The sequence below is a fragment of the Tachyglossus aculeatus genome, chromosome 8, assembly GCF_015852505.1.
Source record: "Tachyglossus aculeatus isolate mTacAcu1 chromosome 8, mTacAcu1.pri, whole genome shotgun sequence".
Classification (NCBI taxonomy): Eukaryota; Metazoa; Chordata; class Mammalia; order Monotremata; family Tachyglossidae; genus Tachyglossus; species Tachyglossus aculeatus.
In genome coordinates, this window is record NC_052073.1 from 10,979,148 (window position 1) to 11,001,521 (window position 22,374).

Sequence of the window (22,374 nt, forward strand, 5' to 3'; positions counted from 1 at the left end):
TCCAAAGTTCTGAGCGGTTGCAGTTATTCAAGAGCCCAGCGCCCCTGCCTCTCAACAAAGTACTCTTCTTATCCCTGAATTTCTGGCCTATTTCCAATTTAGGTAATTATATCTGGCCTCCCTGAATACAGTTTCAATTGTGTACAATATTCTTTGACTTCCTGTTCTAAATGGTTGCGTCTTGTGCAGTCGTTACCCTGTTTGCTGCCTTGTTGGAAGCCGAGATAGTCACAAGTCTAGGGCATATATTAAAGGAGCCACTTGCCAAATTTAGAGAGCATTCTTTGGTACTGCTGGGTGGACAGATCTGCAAGCAATTCCTCGTCATTACCAATCAATCAGTGGTATTTATTCAGCGCTTACTATGGGCAGAGTGCTTGGGAGAGTACAAAATAATAGAGTTGGACACGATTCCTGCCCTCCAGGAGCTTGCAATCTAATGAGGGAATGGATGGACATAAGCCTCACTGGTAGAACCAACTTTTTAAACTCACGAGGCATCCAAGGAAGAGATATCTGCATAGATTCAGAACTATAAAATTACTCTTTCCCTCTGCCTCTCTAAGCATTCTAAATTAAGACTCCAGTCATTCTATATTTCTCACATCAGTGAAAATTAAAAACAGACATATCTACCGCATAGCTAGTGAGTGAGCTGAAGGGAGATTTTATGGTCTAAAACATGCTAAATTTGTTTCCAATTATCTTGTCCACATTTGAAACCCTGAGGATGCCACAGAAAACAACACCAAGAGAGATCAGAGAATAGAACCTTAGTCTAATTAAATTCATGGTCGAATGAAGTGTCCCCACCCACACTTTATTTCCCTCCTTATCAGAGAGTGGCTTTGTATGGAGAAACTGACCACTGCCTTCCCCACTGGCCACTTAATAACCACCTCCTGAAGCATCAGTTTCCCCCATCCTAAAGCGATATTTTCCCCATGAAACCTCAAACCTCTGGTTCACTGAAACAAAGAAATAACAGCTCTTGGATGGTTCTTTGACAAAATTCAATCCCACTGGCAATCTCTTGGAACCAAGGGGTTACTGAGCTCAGAAGTTCTGAAATATATCCCAAGCCTTTCTATCATCTACCTTTTGATAGAAAGTTAGGCAATAAAGAGAAAAGTAGGTGCTTTTCAAATGCTCTCTGCATATCCCTCATCCTGGCTTACACACCAGTCACTTCTGACGGTTTACGGTTTATTAGTCAGAGAGCTGTGGGAAGTTGCCGCCCAGGAGAAAAGACTCGGGAGAGGAACCATTCAAGTTAACAGCAGAGCTCTATTTAACTTCCCCGCTCTCAGAGTGGAGAAAATGGCAAACCTACAGGCAAGAAGAAGCACAAAATGAATCAGAAATGGTGAAACTAAGGCAGCACCCGGTGAACTGAAAGCTTTATGGAGGCGCTCACAGTGATTACTGCCAAAGGATGTGCCAAGTCTATCAGTCACCTGATAAAAAGTGCCTTTAAACAGTCGTCAGACTCAGCTCAAGCTGCTGTCTGGGTAGATTGACTCAGGCATTTTGAGGATGAAAGTTAGCTTGTGTCTCAAGTGCTGGAACGAAGGAAAGCCAAAATATCTAAAGGGGCAAGAAGTAAAGTTGGCACTTCATGAAACACGATTGGATTTCATTAAAAAAAATGAATATTGTTAAGTTGAGGAGAGAAACAGAGTTAAGAGTTGGTTGGTTGTGCTCTGACTTTTGCTGAAATCAGCAAGATTGCATGTCACTGTGAAATTTAGATCTTTTTCTTCCCCCTCTCTGATTTAGTTGGCATCTCATAACATAACTGTCAAGGTTTGAAGGGTAGACCTTCCATCTCTTTCCCAGAAAATGATCAGGGCACACTGCCGTGCAAAAGGAAAAATTATGGCAAGTTGGCAAATCAGTGCAGCTGTACAGGATGAAAAATATAGACTAAACCTTTTAAAAATGAACTAGTTGGTAACAGTGCTTGCCTGAGGATTCCACTACAAGGGAAATTCATTTTTCAATGTTTTTATAAGATACACCAGCTAAGTGGCACTGATTTGCAGCCGAGAAACAAAGTCCTTATTGTTTGCTGTCTGCGGTAGAGTCGACCCCTGTGCTAAGCAAATAAAGACGGATAGAGTCTTAGGGAGGCGAAGACAACTGGAGACTGGTGATGACTTTGAGGCTAGTTGTAAATAACTGAACTTTGAATAGGCACCACACTCCACCAGACAGCTCACTCCACAGAAACAGAGAGGCTTAATTCTTTATAACCCATTGAGACATACTAATTCATATAATTTGGGGGAGGGGAAGGAAACTCCCAAGAACCAACCAATGAAAGCGCCTATAAAAAAATGTCAGCCTCAGCTCAAGCAGCTCATTTAAAACATGCTGACCCACATGAAGGCAGAGGGAAGGTGGGGTATTATTTTGTTTTAGTTCCTCTCTCCTTTGGCTAAAAGTGAAAAAGAAAAGCTTGTGCTAGGTGTGAGGGTAGGAAGAAAGACTAACTTCACAGTGATTATTGAAATTTTTTACAAAATCTAGATGGGAAAACTAAGGTGAGCTATTCACAATTAAATTTGCCTAAACTCTGTGCCGTTCTACCTGGAGAAAGACCAAATACCTTGAGTCACTTTTGCCACATGGGAAGAGAGAAGCCAGACATGATGTGTACCTTTCCATACTCTATTTTGAGATTTTAAGATCCTATTTCTCTCAGTTGAAAGGGTGTTGTTTTTTTTCTCATACCTTATATTAACATGGCCAGACAAGCCCCTTGATCTGTGACCTGGGGAAAATGCAAGGCACTTTGGCAGGTAAATAAATAACATCATTCAGAAAACAAGGCATCTGTTCTTATTTAGTGCCACTGCGTTGACTGATTTTTTTATAAACAAAATGGAAATGTGTGGTATGATTAAATCATCGACTCCCCTCTTTATAAAGTAGGTTCATTCATTCATTCATTCACTTAACTTAGTACCTCCTTAAGCATTCATACTGAGTTTGCATTTCTTCACATATATACAGCTATCATGCACTTGGTATGCATACATTCATAAATGAAAATTATTTATAAGGAGTGACATTATGCATAAACGTGCATGGGTGTGAACCCGATGTAATCTCCAATTGTAAAGCAACGGCTAAACCCTGGTTCATTCCTGAGGATTTGGGGGCTGAGGATCTGTGTGAAGGAATGAGTATGATGATCACGGTTTGCACAACACCCGCTCACCCTCTCTTGCCTCTACAAATCACATTCCCACTGGGGCCGAGGATGCAATGGGCAAAGAGGCAGGCAAAGGTGCAGCAAAATGCAATATGCCTGCAAAAACTTTACATTCCTAACCACTCGATGTATGCACATATTTATATGACTATGTACAGCCATGACCCTCCTTGAAATTCTATTCTTACTTTGTTGAGATTAGGAGCAAAGGTACAGGAGGGCTGAATGCTCTTCTCAAGGTGAGAGATGCCTGCTTTCTCCAAGTCACTTATCTATTAGCATATCACTGCACTCTTCCATTATTAAAAAAAGTGTATCAAATCTATAAATCCAAATGGTATCTCTTACACCAGCTCTCTCCTGGTAGCAAGACTGAAGTTCCATAGACTATTAGTCCCATATGGGACAGGGACTTTGTACTTCATTACCCCAGCACTTAGCATAGTGCTTGACATATAGTAAGTACTTAAATTCCACAATTATTATTTTGTGCACAATTTTTTTCCCTTGTAAAGTTTCATCTTAGCATTTGCCTTTTGACTGGCTCAGGAGGAGCCTGCCTGATTGATAGTTGATGCCCAGAGAAACTGGCAGGTTGTGCTTCAGTCTCAATCCTCTGAAGCCTATGTAGAGTCTGGGAATTACTCTAAAACTGCTTCAAGTGGCAGTGAGGAGAAGGGCCAGGCCTGGGAACGTGGAAAAGTCTAGAATGCTAGCCAGGTCCTTTGGATGCAGAACTTGTGCATGTCACTCCAATATATCAGACTTGGCCTCCATGGGACAATAACCCCAGCAAAAGTTATATGTGAAATGGAGGAAACTGAGGCCCAGAGAGGCTAAGGGACATGTCCAAGATGACACAGCAGGCCCAGGGTCTACTGACTCCCTGACTCTTGTTCTTTTCAAAAGGCTATTTATCCTACCTCCCTATTTCCCTACATTTCAGTGACATATCCATTAAGCATTTAGTACAGTGCTCTGCACACAGTAAGCGCTCAATAAATATGACTGAATGAATATAATCCACCCAATCTACAGTTTAAGAGGATAGCTATCCTGAGGCAGGGAACATATCTACTAACTCTGTTATACTGTACTCTCCCAAGAACTTAGGACAGTGCTCTACACATAGTAAGTGCTCAATTAATACAATTGATTGATTGAAAAGTGCACACTTGAAATTGGCAACAGTACTTAGACTAGCATATAAGACTTCTTGTCTAGTCTGTTCATGGTGTCACTGAACTGTCGACTTAGCCAGGAAAAAGTAGTCATCTAGCAAGAAAATACTTCTACTGAGATTTACATTAGTTTAGAAAATGCCAGAACCTAAGGACTATTTACTGAGAATTTTAAACTGTTTTAGCTATAAGAAGGAATATCACCTCTGTACAATATGCCATAAGTACTAGTAGTGAAAAAGAAGGCATAAAAATTAAATGTTTGATAAATTTCTTGTAACAAAAAGGAACTTGGCTCATTCTGCCTGTCTCCGTCTCCACTCTCTCTCTCCACCTACCCTCTCATTTTAATATACAGATAGTTTTCTAATGTACCACTACCAATACAGTTCAAATACGATGATTGTGTCCCAGACCCCAGAAGATACAAGCATCTCGTTGCATGATGGTCATCTCTTCATCTTCACTCCGTCTCATACTGCAACCCCTTTTTTTTAACCTTCTTTAATCTGCAGGATGTTCCTTCTCTCGTGCTATATTAATACAGGAGGCCCCAAAGTAAGGCTTGGAGCAGTAACTGACCCAAGCAACCCAGCAGAGGTATTTTCTGGCTGGGATGTCCAGTTCTCTCTTTCCCCAGCAAGGGATAAAGCAGCATCTTTAAATCCAATCACACACATCTTCCTGTCTAGACAACCGAAGGTTCTGCCAGAGGGAAAGTAAAATAAGTGAATGAATTCACTACTCTCCATGATCTGGCTTTACTGAAACTAATAATTTCTTACTCGTCTGTGTTCAACAGCAGAGACTCAAAAAGTACAGTATCTGGAGCCCTGGTGTGAATGCAAACTCTCACTTGCCACATCCCTCTGTAGGCTAGGTCAGTTTCTCTGAGTGTGGTAGTGTGGTGGGGTGGGGGTGGGGAAGAAAGAGAGAGAGAGAGAGAGAGAGAGAGAGAGAGAGAGAGTGTGTGTGTGTGTGTGTGTGTGTGTGTGTGTGTATCTGCCTAGCCTGTTGCTGGGTAGGGACCGTCTCTATATGTTATTGATTTGTACTTCCCAAGTGCTTAGTACAGTGCTCTGCACACAGTAGGCACTCAATAAATATGACTGAATGAATGAATGGCCTCCAAAACTGTGCACTAGTGATGCAGAAAGACATTCATCATAGTAAGGTGAAAAGTGGGAAAACAAGAACTCGGCTGCTTCTTTTAATTAAAACCAAGTACAAAGCCACATGAGAAATCACTTCCTCTCTCAGCTTCCCTTTTCCTGCTGAATAGCACGAAAATGTGAAGTTAAGGAAATGTTTGGAGCCCCTCAGATTTTTCAAAGGGTTGAACAAGACAGCACACACTTCCCACTGACAGCAAGGCTCAAGGAATCTCTCTCCCTCTCTCCCCAGTTGATGGGAATGAGACTCGTGTGGTGGATCAATGCCAGGACCCTTGGAAAACTTAGAGGCGACAGAAAGCTCAAACAACAGAGAGGAGGAAGCAAAGTGCTGACCTGTCAAAAACGTCCTGATAGAGTATCTCTTATCAGGATGTTTCTTTTCAACTACTTCCAAGTTAGTTCAGTGGCTACATCTCTGTCAAAGCTGTTCGTATTTCTTCTCTGCTGTTTGTTGTATCTATTTCCTGTATCATTTGTGTGTGTGTGTGTGTGTGTGTGTGTGTCTCTGTGTGTGTGTATCTGTGTGTGTGTCGGGGTGGAAGATATAGATATGTGGGTGTAGGGAGTAAACATTGATTTTATTGCTCTGGAACTGGCTTTTAAGCTTCGCATAGGTCTCTAGAGCAGAACCTCTGAGAGCAAAACTATTTCGCAAAATCATTGTGAAACATAAAAAGCAATTTTCCTGCAGGTACTCCACCTTCATCTTTTAATCTGATTACTTTCAATGGGAATGAATATATCTGACCAATGTCACATTCACACTATTCATTGAAGGGAATCTGGTTAGCACTGTTGAGTGCTTCCTAGCTGGTTTTTTGTTTGTTGTTTCTCCCCACAGAAGGTTTTCAGGTCTTTGTTCTTAGACTATTGAAGCTATATTGGCCAAAAGTTAAAATCCACTCCAACCCCAAACCTCAAAGGTCAGAAAGTTGAGTTTTGAGGAGGATGGGAACTTTACTAAAAACTGGTTTCTCTCCATCCTAATCACTACATGGTCAAGGAAAGTTTCTTACCTCCAGTAAAGGGGAAGCAAATAACATAAAAATTAGAGCTTATATTCTTTACCAGATAATTTTTCATAAAGCAATATACTTTGGTGCAGAGAGAAAAACTTGTCCCAGATCCTGGAGGATCTGTGCATCCAAACCTTAATAGTGTTACATTTATTTACTGGGATCATGACTATTTCCTAAAATCTATACAATGGGGATGCCTAATTTAAGCAAATCATCAATATTTACACTCCCCAATTGGCCTGTGTTTTATGCCAATCTGGTAGCTGTTTACTAAATCAATATTTACTTCAAAGGCTAGCCTTAACATTTAGAAACTTTCAGCTCAGTGTGAACAATAAATCTACCTTCCTTTTTGTACGGTATTTGTTAACTGCTTACTACCCAGGCCCTGTGCTAAGTGCTGGGGTAGCCACAAGTTAATCAGGTTGGTTCACAGTCTTTTGCTGATGAGGTAACTGAGGAACAGAGTAGTTAAGTGACTTGCCCAAGGTCACAAAGTGGACAAGTAGCAGAGCCAAAATTGGAACCCAGGTCCTTCTGACTCCCAGGATAGTGTTCTATCCATTAGAGCACACTGCTGCTTAACAAATACCATAAAAACAACTTCCTTCAGGTGTGATCCTGACAGGTGAGAATCAACTTCTCTAGTCAAAACACAAATACAATAAAGGAAACTAGGCACAGGCACGTTTACTCCATAAGGGGCTTCAATATTCAGTTTAGATTACTGGTTAATGGAGACTGGTGATTGCAATGGGCAGGGAGATCTGCAAACAAATTTGGGCGCACTAGCTATTAGCAAACATACAAATTTGTGGGCTAAGGGCAATTTTGGGAAGAGGTCATTTTATTTATCTTATATCTTTTAAGAAGGTACTCAGGAGACCACCCAAAATGTAGCATGTTCAAAGCAATGAACAAGCAAGCATACTAAGCACAAAAAGGCTGACCCTCCTGTGAATCATGAGCTTTATTTTTGATTTATTCTATCCCCAATGGATTCTTATCTAAACACATGCTGCCCTCTCTATACCTGTTTGTTTGGCACAGAGGGGTGTCTGTTTCCCTTTCCTTGAAGGTTAGCCACCCTCCTACTGAGGAGCAGAAAACTCGACCCTTTTATCTTACATTTCTAGCACTGTTCCTGGACTTGGGTGAGCTTTTTCTACTTCATTAGATGCCATTTTATAACTGCACTATGTTGTGCTCAGTGTGTCCTAACCACAGCCCACTACCTATCTGGTACTGTGAAATGTAACCATGACTTAGAAAAAAGCTTTTTTCCAAGCACTCCAGGACTCTTGAATGCTGGAACGAACCTCACAGTTCAAGGAGGCAGGTCTGGTTCATCTTCATTTTACTGCCGTAGAAGTTGATGGAGGTCGACCTGGCCAACCAAATTGCAAACTCAGGAGCAGGACCCAGATTTCTGACTTCCCTGCCCCTTCCTCTAACAAAAGGTCACATTCCACCCACCCCCCCCATTCCCAGTTTTGTTTTAGAATGGAAAATAGATAAGGGGAGAGAGAGAGAGGAGACTGAGGAGTGATGGGTGAGAGACAAGAATTCCAAATTCATTTTAAAGGAAATTACGACAATTCTGCAAGAGAGGAGTGGGTATCTATAGTTAGGGAGGGAGTCATATTAAAACTCTTATTCTTGTGCATTATAGACTCTCTAGCAATTGGTCTTCATCTTTCCTGTTTTTCCTGTACCCACAACAGGACAATTCATTCTCCCCCCATGGCCTAGCAAATCTATTGGCCATTTCCTGTACAGACTGGCCATTAACCCTTGCCTCCCAGCCATCCCACATGCCAACCCCCTTCGTGTGGCTTAGAGAAGCAGCATGGCTCAGTGGAAAGAGCACAGGCTTGGGAATCAGAGGATGTGGGTTCTAATCCCGGCTCCGCCACTTGTCTGCTGTGTGACCTTGGATGAGTCCCTTCACTTCTCTGTGACTCAGTTACCTCATCTGTAAAATGAGGATTACGACTATGAACCTCATGTGGGGCAACCTGATTACCTTATATCTACCCCAGTGCTTAGAACAGTGCTTGGCACATAGTAAGTGCTTAACAAACACCATTATAATTATTATTCATGGAGTGCCTACCTCCTCTCTGCCAAACTAGCCAAAAACTCTTCTCAAGACTCCTCTAATTCTCAAAGGCAAACTAACCTGACTACAAATCTCCCATTCCCAGCTCCTTCCTGATTACGGAGCACACTGGCACCACTGTGCAGCTGTAGTTGGCTTCTGATAGGTTTACACATTGCCGCACAAGGTTTATTTGCATTTATTTATGTTTGGCAGTCTTTCCTTTTCAATTGCATGCTCGGACATTTTGGTGCTCAGCAAATGCTACAGAGTAACTTATGAGTGAACACAGCAGAGATTTTTCCTCGTTTCACACCATTTCCTTTACACACCTGTTACACAAATGATACTTTAAGCTACTTTAGCACAGAACCTACAAAATCATAGTTTCTTTATGTTTTCTTCATGTTTTATCTCTCCTTACGTGTCTGCTTCCAGCCTCCTTCTCCTCATTTTATTTTTAGATTATGAGACCCCTGAAGGCCAGGAACCATATCCAATTCCCATCAGTGTATTCTTTCCCAGCTCATAGTACAGTGCTCTGCACATAGTAAGTGCTTATATTTTATTACTACTACTACTACATATGAGTTTTCATTCCAAAAACCAAGGCTTCTGGACAAACCAACAGGAAATATTCTGCCAATGCAGTTTCCTATCCTCTATCTGGCTTGCAGCAATAAAAAAAAAAACCAAAACAAAGTTTTGGGGAAAGATTTTTGCCACTTCTTCAGCCACTAGTCACTCTTCATTCATACTCTTGAAGATATTTTAAAGGCACTTGGAGGAGAGGTCTGCTATTTCTATTGTACTCTCCCAAAAGTAAAATATGTTACACTGAACCCAGTAGGTGCTCAATACATTCTTTTGATCAGTTGGTTGAACACAACAACAACAAAAAGGTGCTCCAGGTTATTATTACTCCAAAATGATACTGGATTTAGAAGGGGACAATCAACTTGGATTAGAATGCAAAGTCACATTTTCTGGGTCCTGCTGAAGCCCTGCTATTCTTTTTTTGAAGCTTTGGTATCTAGATTTCAGTTGCTTCCTCGCTTTCCTAAGCAAGGGAACCATAAAGGCCCCAGGAAAAGCGCATCATCTACTCGCTCAATGAATCTTAAAAGATGATCACATAAACATCTGATGCTGCTAATTAGTGACCTTTCATTATTCTTGCACTCAGTATCTAAACTATGCTTATTATTTTAAATTGGCTTGGCAATTGAAAGTCCAGGTGTTAGTCAGGCTTTTCATGCCTGAAGACCTACAGTTGGAAGTCTGAAATAAGTCAGACTGACAGCAGAAGACTGAATCTTCCCTGTGCATGAGTTTATGGTGGCAGTTGCAAGCTGGTTTTATTGATTCATCATAAGAATGGCTCCAAATAATATGCATCTCTCTGCTTTTGGCTCATGACTCTTCTCTTTCATGGTCCAGTGAAGGTGAAATATTAACATCAGCTCAGCAAAAATATGGCCAAAGAAACATATTAATTCTTCATTATTGCATTACCCCAGGGATACTATCAGCCTATAAATTGACAAAGGGGGAGGAAAGAGGGAACATATTACTCAAAAGCATGAGTTCCAGAAGATATAATGCTGCTATTGTCATGATATTTCTGAGTATTCCAGTCCCATCTGCCTCTAATAATATTTCAGATAACCTTCCTTGATGAAAGCCTGGTAGAGTTTAAAATCCAAAGCTTCATGAGAAGCATAAAGGCCTAGTGGAAACAGCATGGAGTCAGAGGACTTGGGTTCTAATCCCAGCTCTGCCAATTGTTTGCTGTGTGACCTTGGGCAAACCACTTAACTTCTCCATGCCTCATTCTCCTGTTCTCCCTCCTACTCAGACTGTGAACCCAATGCGGGACAGGGACTGTGTCGAACCTAATCAAGTTGTATTTACCCCAGGGCTTAGAACAGTGTTTGACACATAGTAACAAATACCATAAAATAAAATAAAATAAAAAGCTTAGAATCCATTCTGAGTCTGAGTCAAATGACAGCATTAGAGGCTCCAATCAATCAATCCTGTGTATTGAGCACTTATTGTATGCAAAGCACTCTACTAAGCACTTAGGAGAGTATGATATACCAGAATTGGTAGATGTGTTTCCTGCCCACAAGGAGCTTGTCTAGATGGGGAGACAGACATTAAAATAAATTACAAATATGTACATAACTGTACTGGGGCCACTGTCGATGTAAACCTCTCCCACCACCAAAAACTTCATTCAGAGACGACAAAGTTTGGGTTGGAAAGGAAATTTTGCAAAAAGAAAATCCCAGCGTCCACCTCTTTCAGTTGATTCCCTCTTAGGGGTGTTTTCCAGGCTGCAAGTAGGGCTCAGGGCTAATCCAATATAGTGCTGCTGGGCTTGTCAAATATGGGTTATGTTCTAATTCCAATCCATTAAAAGAACAGCAGACTAGCAGAAAGAGTAAAGACATCTACATACATCTTTTCTTCAAAAACCAAGAGAGCCATGCTTAGAATTTCCCCTTCGCTCTCAAATGCTGGCTGGATCTGCAGAGATCTAATGCAACTGTCAAACATTACACAACCCAAGGACTTTTTCACAGGGTTAGCCAGAAAGAGAAGTGTAAAGTTCCACCTTAATTCTTGTGCACAGGAGAGTCTACCCAATGACGTTAGGGCCTTCTTCTTCCAAATATATTTTGGAGGCTTGCTTCCTGCTCCTCAACGTGCCATGAGAAAAATCATTTTGACCAAAGATGAATTACTGAAGGGGATACCATTAGGGCAATAGTTCTGTCATGAACATTAAACAGCAAGTGGCCAGGACAAACCCAAGAACTCCAAGATGGTCTATGGGTATCCACCTCCACTTTCCCAGCATGTTCTCTTTTTCAGATTTAGAGCCGATATCCCCTCTTGGATCCGGTTTGTTCCAAGCATTTTAAACCAAGAGTTCCATGCTCTTGCCTTATTTTTAAATACTATCATTTTAATATTTTTAAGTGCTTTTGATGACTCTTCCCCCAAAGCTGCAGAGACGTTTCGTTACGGTTTTCAAATCTTTATAAATTGATGCAAACATATTCCGGGAGAAGACTGCACTATAAACAGGGGTTTGCTGAGAAGAGGAAGCAGGTGGGATGGAAGCTGGGAGTTGGCCTATTGGTCCAAACACAGGACTCTGTGCAAAAGTACTTTTAGCACAATAAACAAACATGCTGTCCTGTTTAGCATCCATACCCAAAGGCCTGTTCTTATTAACAACCCTAAAAGCATTATTTGAAAGTTAAAGGTTAGATACATGCAAAGTTTAAAGCCTTGAGGGAAACTCAAAGATAAAAAACAATATCCTCTTTGACTGAAAACCACAAGGAAACACCCACGGCGTACTTCTTGATTAAAAAAGGAAAGTGAAAAATAAGGGTTTTTTATTATAAAACTAACTTCTGCATATTCCATCAAAAGCTTGATCGTCACAACCTCTTTTTTCCTCAAGTAAGCTGAAGTCACAACGGTCAAGGAATAAAAGGGGAAAAAGAAGGGTTGTGCGTGTCCCATTCAACTGAATTAGTCCATTTTAATTGTGGTCACTTCCTTCCTCCAGTTCCTTTAGTACAGGAAAGGCAATGCAGATTATCCTGTATCCCACACAGGCACGGAGGGGGTGATGTGTGGGATAACAACCCTTATTTACAGCAAGACCCATTTGCTCTTCTGAGGAAGCTTGTGGTGTGCTTAGACTCATTATACCTAAGGTCCAGGAAAGTAAGTCCAAATGCCACAAAACCGTACTGCGGCATGGAGCAGTTTATATATACATAATATAAGTTATAGATATGTATGTTATAAATTATATATACATAATATATATAATATCATTATAAAGCTATAATAGTAGGGAAAAGAACCAAACTCCTGGCTCCTAAGGTTTGGAAAATGAGTCCCAAACATTAAAATTAAAAGGGGGGCAGTGACAAGATTGAGGATGGGGTCTTCACAACACCTGAAAAATGTGGGGGAAAATTGAGTGAAATCCACTATCCTTGGAGAAAAGAAAGCAAAGATGATGTACAGAAAACAGAAGTGAGTGAACTAGAGATCAACTCAGTGCCCAACCCTGTTGACTATATTCTGTGGTGAAGCTATTACTTAGCTTTGCTCTTACACTATAATTGTATCACAAAACTAGGGCCAGAGCAGACTCCCCTTATTTCTCCTAAGACAGTCACTTTCTCCCTTAGCTAAAGGATGCAATACAAATAGCCAAGAGCATCTACAATTCAATCAGAGGGCTTTAAAAAAAATTATCATATACTTTACAAAGGAGCTCAAGAAGTAAACAAATCCATCCTCCCACCCCTAACCAGTAGATTGTTGCATCCCAAATTGCCAAAAGATACCTGCATCTCCTTTGGTTACTCTCTCAAGAGTCTAACCAGTCTTATTCTCTGAAACTATGAACTTACTTCTACCCTAAATTTTTCTTGGGCTTGCTCTTCATTTTAACAATCTGTTATTTCCAGAGATGTGATTAATTGCAGACAAAAATATTACCGATACAGTAATACAGTACTTCCCTAAATCATCATTGGTGACTTTTCAAGTAAATCCAATTCAAATTAACTTTCTAATCTGGGCAACTGAAGAACGTTGTTTTAACTATGTCCATGAGCACTGGGAGGTAGGAAAAAAGTTGGTTGAGAGGCTCTGGACAGTGGTCACAACAATCCATCATCGGGGGAAATACTGACCCGGCTGTTTTTGTTCCTCAGTGACCGTGGCGGTCACTGGCAGTGACCCTGACTGTGACTTTGGTGAAGCTAGGGTGGGAGGAATATGCTTCAACAAGGATTTTTCTTTTTTAAAAAAAGTGAAAGTTACTGCTCAGGAATTTTCCCTGCAGATTTTCCCCAGAGGGGTTATTATGCATGGAAAATGAACTTTCAATTTTCAAAAAAAGCAATGGAAAGACAAACTCCCCTTCCACTCCCTTCCTTTGAATTAATTTCAGCTCAGGAATGATGGAGTTCATCACCAGTGAGCAGCAACCAACACTATCAAAGATTCCCTACAGGTCCATCCTTTCAATAGGCAGGATGTTTAAGAAATTCCATCCCAAATCTGTATTGGCCAGAGTTGGCGAAGGAAGATTCCTCTGGGTTTCATTTCTTTGTTTCTCCAAAGAATCTGTTTCCATCCCTCCAAAAGGAAAGCCGAGGGCCTGCTCATCAAACTCCTCAAGGACACTGCATGGTACAGGTGCAGTCCAGAAACAGAAATCATTATGGATACCAGCGTTGTCCTCAACATTTCTTTCTTAATGGCTCTCCCACACCTAATGGAAGTATAAATAATGATAACAATAATAATGGCACTTGTTAAGCACTTACTATGTGCCAAACACTGTTCTAAACGCAGGGGTAGGTACCAGGTAATCAGGTTGTCCCACGGTTTAAATCCCCATTTTACAGACGAGGTAACTGAGGCCCTGAGAAGTTAAGTGACTTGCCCAAAGTCACACAGCTGATAAGTGTTAGAGCCAGAATTAGAACCCACAACCTCTGACTCCCAAGCCCATGTCCTTGCCAATAAGGCACACTGCTTCTCTAATGAAAAACAAATGCCCAACTGCAAAGCAGTTGGTCTTGCCACACCCAGTCTTTATAAACAGGTTATTTCCAGGGACTGCAGCACCAGCACAAGTTCTCTAGTGCTGAATTCAGTGGGCCAAAAACATGAAGAAAAGGAAGCAGCAAAATACCGTAGTATCGTACTATAAACCAAACCACAGGATAAAGGCTGAGAAGATATGGGTGTGCCGTGTGTACCTCCAAATTGTGGCCCAAATGCAATATTCAGATTTAAAGGTACTGATGAACAAGGATCATAATAATTCACGTTACTTTAACCCTTAAAGGGCACAGTTTTAGAAAATTTACAATATTTGGAAGTGGCAACTACTAGAGGACAAGGTATGAAAACAATACTAGAGAAGCGCGTGGCTCAGTGGAAAGAATATGGGCTTGGGAGTTAGAGGTCATAGGTTCCAATCCCGGCTCTGCTGCTTGTCAGCTGTGTGACTTTGGGCAAGTCACTTAACTTCTTTGTGCCCCAGTTACCTCATCTGTAAAATGGGTATTAAGACTGTGAGCTCCACATGGAACAACCTGATCAGCTTGTATCCCTCCAGAACAGTGCTTTGCACGTAGTAAGCGCTTAAAAAACCATCATTATTATTATTATTATTATTATTATTATTAATACTAAGGGTCAGTTCTCGCTCCCCTTTTTTCTTTCTTTCTTTCTTTCTTTCTTTCTTTCTTTCTTTTTTTTCTCTCTCTCTCTCCCCTCCCGCTCCCTCCCCGTCCTCACCAACCCCCCTGCCCAATCAAAGGCCTGGAAGGGCCTAGTTTTAAATGAATAGGGTTCAAAAATGTCATAAATATGTCCACCTAGGCCAAAAATCATATCAATCATACTTATTAAGCACTTACTGTGTGCAGAACACTGTACTAAGCACTTGGGAGAGTACAATATAGGAGATTTCATAGACAAATACGATCAGGGCCCGAAAGCAGAGATCCTATGCTTCTCCAAGGCGTTTTCCTTCCTTTATTCAAATAATAGCAAGACCGAGGTCCTGCAACTTCTCTAAGGAAGGCTGCTAAAACAGCCTTGGATCACAGTTGGAGAATGTTCACTCACCACAGTGAACAGCATTTTCTCTGTTGAGAAACAATCAACTCTTAAGCTGCCATCACCTCCCTCTTTTCCCCATCATTTGATATCAGTGGTGCCTTCTCAGCGGGGCATCGCCCCTCTGAATGGGAATGTAAGGCTCATTCATTGTACCAAATTAGGAAATACTGAATGCTAATAAAAAGTTCATGGCATAATGAACAAATCAAGCCAGTGAGAACATAAAAGGCATATGTGTTAACTCAGAATCCAGTGGGATCCTTGTTGGCATGCAAGCCACTACGGAAATCACTGGGGAATCCATGCATGTGTGTGGGCAGCACAGCTATCGTAACATGCAGATGTATTAAGCCAGTAAGTATATGAAATACATATATGTATTCATTAACTTTTATAAACATGGGCCATATTTAGTGGCTTTTTAAAAGTGCAAATTACAACCTGAATGAACAAAGTTAAGAGCATTGTCTTTATGTGTGTGTGTGTGTGTGTGTGTGTGTGTGTGTGTGTGTGTGTGTGTGTGAACCCTAAAGAGAGGTTTACTAGCAAAACAAAATGGCAAATTAAGGTATTTAAGAAATAAAAATCTTTCCTCAATTATTTCTAATTCAGACAGACATAGTTTGGGCCTTAACAGCCAGGGAGCACAATTCTCAATTCTATATCTGACTGTTCTTATAAAAAGTTCCATGTGTTGAGTCTGTACAGAGAAATCCACGAGAGCTATAAAACACCATGCCCAACAGGATCTAAGATGGCAAAAGAAATTCTGTACTTCCCTTCCTCATAAAAGAAGCTCTAAGATTGTCACAGCCAGCATTATTAACACCAAAGATTCCCCTACTTCCATAAATGAAGTCAAAATGAACTTCTGTTATCAGGTTTCACATAGATTCACAATATAAAGCAAAGATTTTTGAAAAGCCCTAATAGAAGTAAAAATTAGAAATAGCTTAATTTTTTTTACCTAACTTCCAATTTCCTTAGAGGGCTTCTCCAGTATACCAACTGTCTTTGCCACCAACTGAGCTAAGTCTCTCTTCCTAGGAGGCGCATTTACATCTTGAGAAAACCCCTACTTTACCATATCAGTTCAGGGGGCACCTGGAAACTTGCTGCTGAATAGGCATATTCACATCTCACTCAATAAAGCCCATGTAAACAGTGTCTGTTTCCCATTTCAAGTCTTAAAAACGTGAGAACTTGTTGAACACAAATTTTCATTACTTAGTATGGACAACACCCACCCTACCCCACCCCGGCCCTCCTAGCCAATTGCTGAAAGGCTTCTGTTTATTTTCAGTATTATAACACCAACTAGAGACAACAAAACAACAGTGACAACAAAATTCCCCCATCTGGTTTATTTCTTCCTTTTTATATAGATAATTTAAACAGAGGAACAGACAATACAAAAGCTGAAATTCAATGGGAGGATAATCACTGCCAAATATTTTTATATAAGATGAAAACTTTTTACTAGCCTGTAATAGATTCAAATGCCATAAACTGTTCAGGTGCAGTTCTGCTACACAGCTCCTTGATATGCATAACATGACTGAAATCTAATCAATATTTTCAATGTTTGTAATAAATGCTCATAAAGAAATTAGCCATATTTCTGCCATATGTCCGAACATCTGTTTAGCAGAATAGCTTATTCAGCTTTTGAAAGTACAATTTATGGATAAAAATTCTTGTTTCTGACTAAAGCTATGTTTCCTAATTAAGGCAGGATCAAAATATCAATGTCAGTGACAGGTGGTGATTAGAGCATTTTTACAACTGCCTCACTCCATAAACAGATAAGGAAAAATAACTATAAATGTCCCTTTCTGGTAATTCTGCTGGTAAAAATATGGCAAGAAACATATGTGGTCAGAGGAATGACTAAATGACACTGGCTGAAGACATACCACTCTGGGCATGTAATATCAAAACCAATATACTAGAGCCCAATCTCGCAATCCTTTTGAAAGCAAAACTCATTTCAATTCAATGTTCACATAAGGAATACTGAAATCTTGTCCCAAAGTCAGACCAGAAAGGGAATGTTATATCCAACAGACCACCACTCTTCCCATTCAAAGCCCTACTAAAATACTTCCTTCTTCAGGAAGCCTACCCTGAAGCCTTTTCATTTTCCACTTTATTTGCCCTCCCTCCTGCCTGGCCTGTGTACTTGAGTCTGTACCTATCAGCAGTTTGACACTCACCCTACCCCCAGCACGTAAGTACCATAGCACTTTCTTACACAGACGTATTCTCTGTTGCTTCCCGTAACTGAAATATATTTTAATGACTGTCTACCCAGCTAGATTTGTAATCTCCTTGAGAGCACGGATCGTGTTCACCACCTCTACTGTACTACATTCTCCCAAGCTCTTAGTACAGTGCTCTGCACACAGTAAGCCTGCCTGACCAATGTTATGCCAAATGTCTTAAAGGCTTTTGAAGGTCAATTAGAGCTTTAATGTCTACCTCACCTAGCCCCTACTAACCCAATATCAGGAGGAGATAAGATAAAACCACCCTGCCACATGCCTAAAGGAGCATTAACCATCCTCTGACTTTATGAAGCCAAAAGGAAATCAGCAACAGCAGTTGCTGCTTTCTCCTTTCCTCTTCAAAAGTTCTTTGAAATGGGGTACCACTCTAATTGCCAGTACCACTTTATAACGGCCCATGAACCCCTGGGACAAACTCTCTGCACTGGTTCATCTTGCTTTTTGCCTCTGCAGAGTAATGAGCTGGCACTGGGTATCCGGGACACAGAGGGAACAAATTGTTAAATGTGAATCACCACAAAGGCGTCTGGGTTCCATGCAAAGCAAAGCCTTAAAAGCTGTGACTTAGCATCTGCACAACAAATTGCATCTTGCAGAATCCAACCACGGCATAGAAAGGATGAAAGGAAATCATTATCGATCCTTTGGAGAATGGAGATATACAATCCTCAACTCCCACAGTGTTTGATTCTTTAGTGCCTAATTTGCATAATTCTCTAGTCCGGCAGCCTGGACAATGGGAGATCTCTGAAATCTGGGCATATTGCTTGGCATGACTGGCTGGTAGTGCATGTGGGCTTCCATCATCAAAGAGGGGATTTTGGAAAATATCTTGAGCTGCGTCAGCAGGGATGGGCATCAAACAGACTTGGGCAAAGTAAAAATGTACTCAAACCTTCATCCTGACCAAAAAACCTAAACCATACAAAACTTTAGCTGGGAATGGAAAATCTTCAGAGGACCTCAATAGCAGCATTCTCTACAGTCTTGTTTAAGGTACTAGCCAGAAACAGAAATGTTTAACTGTCGTGAAAAGGAATGTTGAATGAACTCCTGAGCTAGAGGAACGAATGATGTCAGGATTGCTGGTCTCTGGAAGTGTCAGGAGATGCTTCCAGGCCAATGAAGCCAATGAATGGAACCACCACTAGATGTTTTTATTCCACAATAACCCAAATTCCCACATCCCTACAGCCAGTCGCTGTGTCAGAAAGCTCACCCTAGAAACAGCCAGTCATCACTGAGGCAAAATGGAGCACTCAATAGAAATCTAAGAAGTCAAGTAGAAGAAAAGCATATTGTTTCATACCTGAACCACAGGGTGACCTCCCGTCGGAGCTTTGACTGCCCCTCGGCTGCCCTCTGTTTCATAGTGCGCACGGTGGTGAGGTTTGGGCTGCACTTCGATCCTCAGTTCATAAGCCCCTGACTGATTGGAGAGAGGCCACTCAAGAGGTGGAAGGTTGGTCACAGGGATGCTGGAGAGAATATAAAAATCAGACCATGGGACACATGCACAATGAATACCAGAACTAAAGATCCATGCCTGCATAAGCCTAGAAACTAGATTGGGTTATGGAAAAGAGCACGGGTCTGGGAATCAGAGGATCTGGGTCCTAATCCCGGCTCTGCTATTAACCTGTTCTGAGATATAGGGCAGGTCACAACTTCTCTGTGCCTCAGTTTCCTCATCTGCAAAATGGCTAAATCTCACTTCCTCCTAATTAGACAGTGAGCCCCATGTGAGATAGGGACTCTGCCAGCAATCCTATTATCTACCCAAGAGCTCAGTACAGTGCTTGGCATATACCAGTGCTTAACAAGCACCATAATTATTATCATGAAGTCAATTAACTTCTCTGAGCCTCAGTTTCCTCTTCTGTAAAATGGGGATACAATACCTGCTCTCCCTCACACTTAGACCATGAGCCCCATGTGGGACTGGGTCTGCCCTGATTATCTTATATTTTTATTGCTTAGCACAAACTGCTTAACAAATACCACAAGTTATTATTATCATTACTGTTATTATTACTATTAAGCCAACCATTCAAAAAGGGAAAAATGGGCTTGTGCTATAAGTGGCAATGCCCTGGGCTCCTTGCCTGCTGCCCTGGAATCTATGCCAATGACAAATTATGGAGCTGAAGCACTTAGCCTCTCCAAGGAACAGTCCCTGGTGGATTTTAATTTAGAGGACTGCTCAACAGGTGCAAATCGCAAGAGACTTTTCACTATATGAAATGGTTCTTTCTTTCCAAACAGACCCCATTTAATGGCACACGCCTTTGAATGTGGGGAGTTTAAATGGCTTAGTCAGTGCAGAGAGGACCCATATCCCTACCTCAGTCCTTTCTGCCAATTGCTTCCAATTGGGACCCTAGCAGTACTCATTTATAAATGGTCTTTTCTGGCTAATTATTCCATTGTTGGAAAATGGGTTCCATCTCTGGTTGGTTCAATAAAGCTCCTAAAAGCCGGTCTGAAAACTGAGAAGCAACGTGGGGAAAAATCAGGGGCTTGAGAGTCAGAGGACCCGAGTTTCAATCCCGGCTCTGCCACTTGCCTGACCTTGGGCACGTCACTTCTCTGTTATTTGTAAAATGGGGATTAAATACCTGTTCTCGCTCTCCCTTAGACTGTGAGTCCCATATGGGATAGGGACGGTGTCTAACCTCACTATCTTGTATCTATCCCAGTGTATGGCCCACAGTCAACGTGTACCAGACACCACAGTTATTATTGTATTTGCTAGATTTTCTAATATATCTAAGGATTGAAGCAGCTGCCCTGACGTATTTGCAAGAAACCTTCAATCTTTTTGTGACCAGCAACCAATTCTCATGGCAGACTATAAAACTGGGCAAGAATCAGAATTTTAAGAGAACAAATCCTCGCAGAGCAATTTTGAGACACATGTTATGTATTCGCCATTTGACAACTAGACACATTTCACATCATGCACAATTACACAGGCCAACTGAAACCCAGTGCTAGTGGCATGACTTCCCATAAGGCATTTCTTCCCAGTCCTTAGCAAATCATGACAATAACAGAAAGAACAGTGATAATTGTTGCATTTGCTAAGTGCTTTCCGTGTACAGGGTACTGTACTTAGCATCGGGGTTGTTACAAGATAATCAGGTCAGACACAGTCCCTGTCCCGCATGGGGCAAAAGGGCTTCAGAAATATAGCACTGAGTTAGCTAAACATCAGTGCCCCCCATCTCCACCGCCAAATGCAAATCATGGATTAGAAACCGAAGAACTAAAACAGGCCAAGGTAAAGGGCTGGGCTATGAACCAGAAACAACTCACCTGCAGATCGGTATGGCAGGAACCAGCTGCTTCGGCCACGTCGGAGGCACCAGTAAAATCGACTCCGATGCTGAGTTCCTCCTCTCCTCTTGCTCACAAGGGCCAAGATACTCCACAGGTGGGTACATGTGGCGTGGCGCGCTGGGTTTTTGGGCAGACACCGGTGAAGGATCCGGGCTGGTTTTCCACATTTTCGAGGGGATGCCACAAGCGGGCTCCGTAGTGAGGTTGTTCAGGGCATCCATGATAGCGGAGTTGGGCAACTGGGTGAAAGTGACTGAGGAGCCGTCTTCCCTCAGCGCAAGGTGGGGCGATGCCTGCGGAGAAGGGGTCCTGGACTGATGTGGAGAAGCGGAAGGCGGCTGAGCGTTGTAGAGCTCAGCGCAAGAATACCTTCGCTTGGCGCCTGGCGACGACGACCTGGAGTTGGGACGGGGTGAGGGTGAGTGGCGTCCCAAGCAGGTGTCCTCCGTGATGCTTGTTCGTGGAGACATTATTGGAGAGGTTCTAGGAGAATAATGAGCATGGATGTTTTGAAATTGTGGACAAAGGTCGTCACTGGGGCCATTATTGGGTGAGACGCATGGCGATGTGTAAGGAGAGAAATTGGTCTCTGAAATGAAACTTGCAGATGAGCCGCTACTAGCGGGGCTCAAGCAAAGCGGTTCTCGGTAGCCCTCAAAGCCGGGGACAGGCAGGGTAAACCTTGGGCTAGCGGTGGCGGAGGTGGGCAGATGCTCTACCAAAAGGTCTGTGTCTCTGATGCGGAAGGGACCCCCCGAGTGTATCAGTTCATGGGACGGAGTGATCTCGATCCTAGGGCTCAAAGCTGACGCCCCTGCCGGCTTTGCAGGGTCGAGATAGCATTTTGGCCCTAGGCTATCGGTCTGTCCGTATCTGCCCATGGGATCTGCGGAGAGCCTAGAAAAAGCCAGGGGAGTGTATGGCTTGAGGCCACAATCCAGGACATCATCAGCAGGGTATGGAACTCCAGAGGGTGGGCTGACGATTTTATGTGGAGTCGGTTCTTCTGGAAAAAGAAGGGTCTCTTTTAAGGCTATAAGATAGTACTCCCGCAGGTGAGCGATCGAGGGTTGTTAAGAAAGAAAACAAGACTGTTATAGATCAACTGGACGGTGATTAGGTACGCTGCTAAAACTGTCAAACCCGATTCATTTAGAGAAGACAGAGGGGTGACGGGAAGCAAGTGTAACATCTGGGGTTCAGGCTGCTAAATGCAAAACCCTGAGGACGCATATTTACAACCAGCTACAAAAAGAGGGGCCACAGAGGCACCAACCTCTACTTGCTCTGTTCCCAGCAGTGACTGAAGGTGGGTCTCCAATCTACCTCGACCTCAGAGGGGCCACCTAAATGTTGGCAAG

The 22,374-nt window shown here is 42.1% G+C and overlaps 1 protein-coding gene across 2 annotated transcripts in view; it reads right to left on the reverse strand.

The window, feature by feature from the left end:
- Positions 1 to 21,973, reverse strand: part of NFATC2 (nuclear factor of activated T cells 2) — a 117,942-nt gene extending 95,969 nt beyond the window's left edge. For both annotated transcript variants that reach the window (XM_038750147.1, XM_038750146.1), the window contains exons 1-2: positions 20,990 to 21,973; positions 18,981 to 19,149 (exon numbers count right to left, since the gene is read on the reverse strand). In XM_038750147.1, the coding sequence (XP_038606075.1) occupies positions 18,981 to 19,149; positions 20,990 to 21,894 (1,074 nt within the window). In that variant the 5' untranslated portion in view covers positions 21,895 to 21,973. The remainder of the gene's footprint in view (positions 1 to 18,980; positions 19,150 to 20,989) is intronic.
- Positions 21,974 to 22,374: the final 401 nt, after the last annotated feature.